Source organism: Cetorhinus maximus, chromosome 23, assembly GCF_964194155.1.
Source record: "Cetorhinus maximus chromosome 23, sCetMax3.hap1.1, whole genome shotgun sequence".
NCBI classification, from domain to species: domain Eukaryota; kingdom Metazoa; phylum Chordata; class Chondrichthyes; order Lamniformes; family Cetorhinidae; genus Cetorhinus; species Cetorhinus maximus.
The window spans coordinates 60,949,625-60,953,007 of NC_135901.1; the positions used below are offsets into that span (position 1 = coordinate 60,949,625).

General features: G+C 50.3%; 1 protein-coding gene across 1 annotated transcript; it reads right to left on the reverse strand.

Annotated features, from left to right (window-relative positions):
- Positions 1-1,325: 1,325 nt before the first annotated feature.
- LOC144698319 (uncharacterized) lies at positions 1,326-3,076 on the reverse strand. The gene is made up of 2 exons (XM_078570273.1): positions 3,035-3,076; positions 1,326-2,633 (listed from the first exon to the last, which is right to left on the reverse strand). The coding sequence occupies exon 2, from the start codon at positions 2,535-2,537 to the stop codon at positions 1,413-1,415; it is 1,125 nt and encodes a 374-aa protein (XP_078426399.1). The 5' UTR covers positions 2,538-2,633; positions 3,035-3,076; the 3' UTR covers positions 1,326-1,412.
- Between the last annotated feature and the right edge of the window lie 307 nt (positions 3,077-3,383).

Consider the following 3,383-nt stretch of genomic DNA (forward strand, 5'->3'; position numbering starts at 1 on the left):
TGATGTATGTTTTTCCCTCCTGTTGGTTCACTTAGCACCAGCCACAGACCCAGTCTAGCAGCTATGTCCTTTCGGACTTGCCCAGCTCAGTGTGTAGTGGGGCTACCGAGCCACTCTTGGTGATGGACATTGAAGTCGCCCACTCAGAGTACATTCTGCACCCTTGCCACCCTCAGTGCTTCATCCAAGTGGTGTTCAACATGGAGGAGCACTGATTCATCAGCTGAGGGAGTGCGGTACATGGGAATCAGCAGGAGGTCTCCTTGGCCATGTTTGACCTGATGCCACAAGACTTCATGGGGTCCGGAGTTGGTGTTGAGGACTCCCAGGGCAACTCCCTCCCGACTGTATATCACTGTCCTGCCACCTCTGCTGGGTCTGTCCTGCATCTGGGACAGGACAAACCCAGGGATGGTGAGGTTGAATGTGTTTGTGTTTCAGAGCATCTACTTTGGTTTAAAATCTCTTTCACAGGCAGAACTTTGAAACGGTTTCTTATCAGAACGAACAGGTTGATGTGGAGTCAAGTGGGATGACTGAGTGAATCTCTCCCACACATGGAACAGGTGAACAGTCTCTCCCCAGTGTGAGTGCACTGGTAGATACTGAGTTCACATGATCACCTGAACCCAGTCCCACAGCGAGAGCACCTGAACGGTCTCTTGTCAGTGTGAACATGTTGATAGCACGTCAGCTCCAGAGAACCTTTATAACACTTCCCACAATCCAGACGTTTAAAAGATCTTTGATGAGTGTGAACTCACTGATGTGCCAACAGGTTAGATGAATCAGTGAATCCCTCCCCACACATGGAGCAGGTGGATAACCTCTCCCCAGTGTGAACTCACTGGTGTTGCAGCAGGATGGACAATCACCTGAACCTCTACCCGCAGTGAGAACAGGTGAATGGAGTGGAACCAGAGTGAATGCAATGGTGAAACATCAGTGAATGTGGGTTTTTAAAGCTCTTGATACATCTAAGCATTTAAACCTCTCTCTGCAGTCTGAACTTGCTGAGTATGTGGAGGCTGGATGGAGAAAGATGTGGGTTCAAGGCTCAGACAAGGGGGGAGTTAAGAGACAGTATGTCTCAGTGGGCTAGTGGGAGGGAAGAAGCAGAAGCAGCTGATTGGATTGTCTCAATCTTAGTGACGAAGAAGCTCCATGAGCTCCTCACACTTGTTGTTGAGGGTGGAGGAGACAGGCGAGAGGGAGAGCCCTTCAAAAGGAACTAACTTGCGTTAGAGATATTAAAGAGGCTCAACACTGTCTGTTGAACATAAAACTTATTTATTTCACTTTTATTCATAATATTAACACCTATAATTGTGCTGGAGTTTATTAACATCAGCCGAAGCAGACCCCAATGAACATGGGATTCAGTCCTGGATGTGAGTAAGAGCAAAATCCAATTACTGTTGTTGCTTGTGAACTCGTTGGTGTGTCAGCAGGTGAGATGACTGAGTGAATCCCTTCCCACACTTGGAGCAGGTGAATGGTCTCTCCCTAGTGTGAGTACGCTGATGTACAGTGAGGTGAGATGAATGCCTGAACCCAGCCCCACACTGAGAGCACTTGAATGGTCTCTCGTCAGTGTGAACACGTCGATGGGATATCAATTCCCTGGGACGTTTAAAGCAATTTCCGCAGTCTGGGCATTTAAAAGGTCTCTCAGCAGTATGAACATGCTGGTGTCTCAGCAGGTTAAATGACTGGGTGAATCCTTTCCCACACTCGGAGCAGGGGAATGGTCTCTCCCCAGTGTGAGTTCGCTGGTGCACAGTGAGTTGAGATGACCACCTGAACCCAGTCCCACACAGGGAGCACCTGAACGGTCTCTCATCAGTGTGAACACGTTGATGAGATATCAGCTCTCCGGAACTCTTAAAACACATTTCGCAGTCTGGACATTGAAAAGGTCTCTCCCCAGTGTGAACTTGCTGGTGTTTCTGTAGGGTGGATGAATCAGTGAATGCATTCCCACACTCAGGGCAGGCGAACTCTCCAGTGTGAACTCGCTGGTGTTTCGACAAGGTAGATGAGGTAGTGAATCCCTTTCCGCACTCAGGGCAGGTAAATGGCCTCTCCCCAGCATGAACTTGCTGGTGTTGCAGCGGGGTGGATGACCGAGTGAATCTCTTCCCACATTTGGAGCAGGTGAATGGTGTCTCCCCTGTGTGAACCTGCTGGTGTCTCAGCAGGTTGGATGATCGGGTGAATCCTTTCCCACACTTGGAGCAGGTGAACAGCCTCTCCCCAGTGTGAACTCGCTGGTGTGTCAGCAGGGTGGATGAGTGAATGAATCCCTTCCCACACTCAGAGCAGGTGAATGGCCTCTCCCCGGTGTGACTGCGCTGATGAATTTCCAGCTCCGAAGGGGTTCTGAATCCCTTCCCACAGTCCCCACATTTCCACGGTTTCCCCCTGTTGTGACTGTGCTTATGCCTCAACAGGCCAGATGATTGGCTGAAGCCTTGTCCACACACAGAACACGTGTACAGTTTCTCCCCACTGTGAACAGTGCTTTTTCCTTCCATGTTCAAAATCCATTGATGTTCAGGATCTGATGAACTAAGTGACTCTGTCAGATTTGGTTGGTGTTTCCTGCCTCAAATTCCAGATCTTCAAAAATCCTGTAAAAAAAAATCATCACTGTAGGTTCAGGATTAAATATTCAGAAGAAACAAATATTACTCCTGGTTTGAGTTTGCTGTATGTAAGTCCTCCCCTTCTAACCCCCTGGAAAAGGAGTTTCCAAAATCCATCCCTGTCAGTCCAGGATAGAAATGAACAACATTCTTTCCTCCTGCTACCTAGACCAGGATGACCGCGCATGCGCCCTGCTGCACGTTGCCCCCTATAAAGATGGCGGCCGTTAACCCGGGCCTGAGACCTGAAGAGTCTCAGTTGTCGTTTTAGCGCAAACGCTGGACCGAAAGTTTCTAATTCGGGTCCGGAGGCCTGCACCGGGTGTTTATAAAGTTTCCGAGTCCACACTGACTCCATTTCTCTCCTGCACTCGGCTGTCACTCACCCTTTCCCGCCTCCTTCCTCCTTCAGCTCCCGCACTCACCGGGCTTCAGGTATAACGACACTGCGCTTGCGCGGGTCGTCAGCACTCGAGCCCCGCCCCTCGTTCACTCTGATTAGTTGGAGGACCAGCCGCTCCCGCTCGGTCCTCCAGTCCCGCCCCCTTCTTCCTATTGGTCCGGAGCTGCCGTCAATCAGCCGGGCATTGTGACGGTTTCAGATGGTGAGAGCGGCCACAGACTCAGCCTGACTTGCTGATTCTTGGCAGCATTTTCTGTTTGGGAATTAGAGCTAGAGATGGATGGTCAGTTCCCCTCTGTCCGGGGGGGATTCACACTCATTTCCCTAGTGCA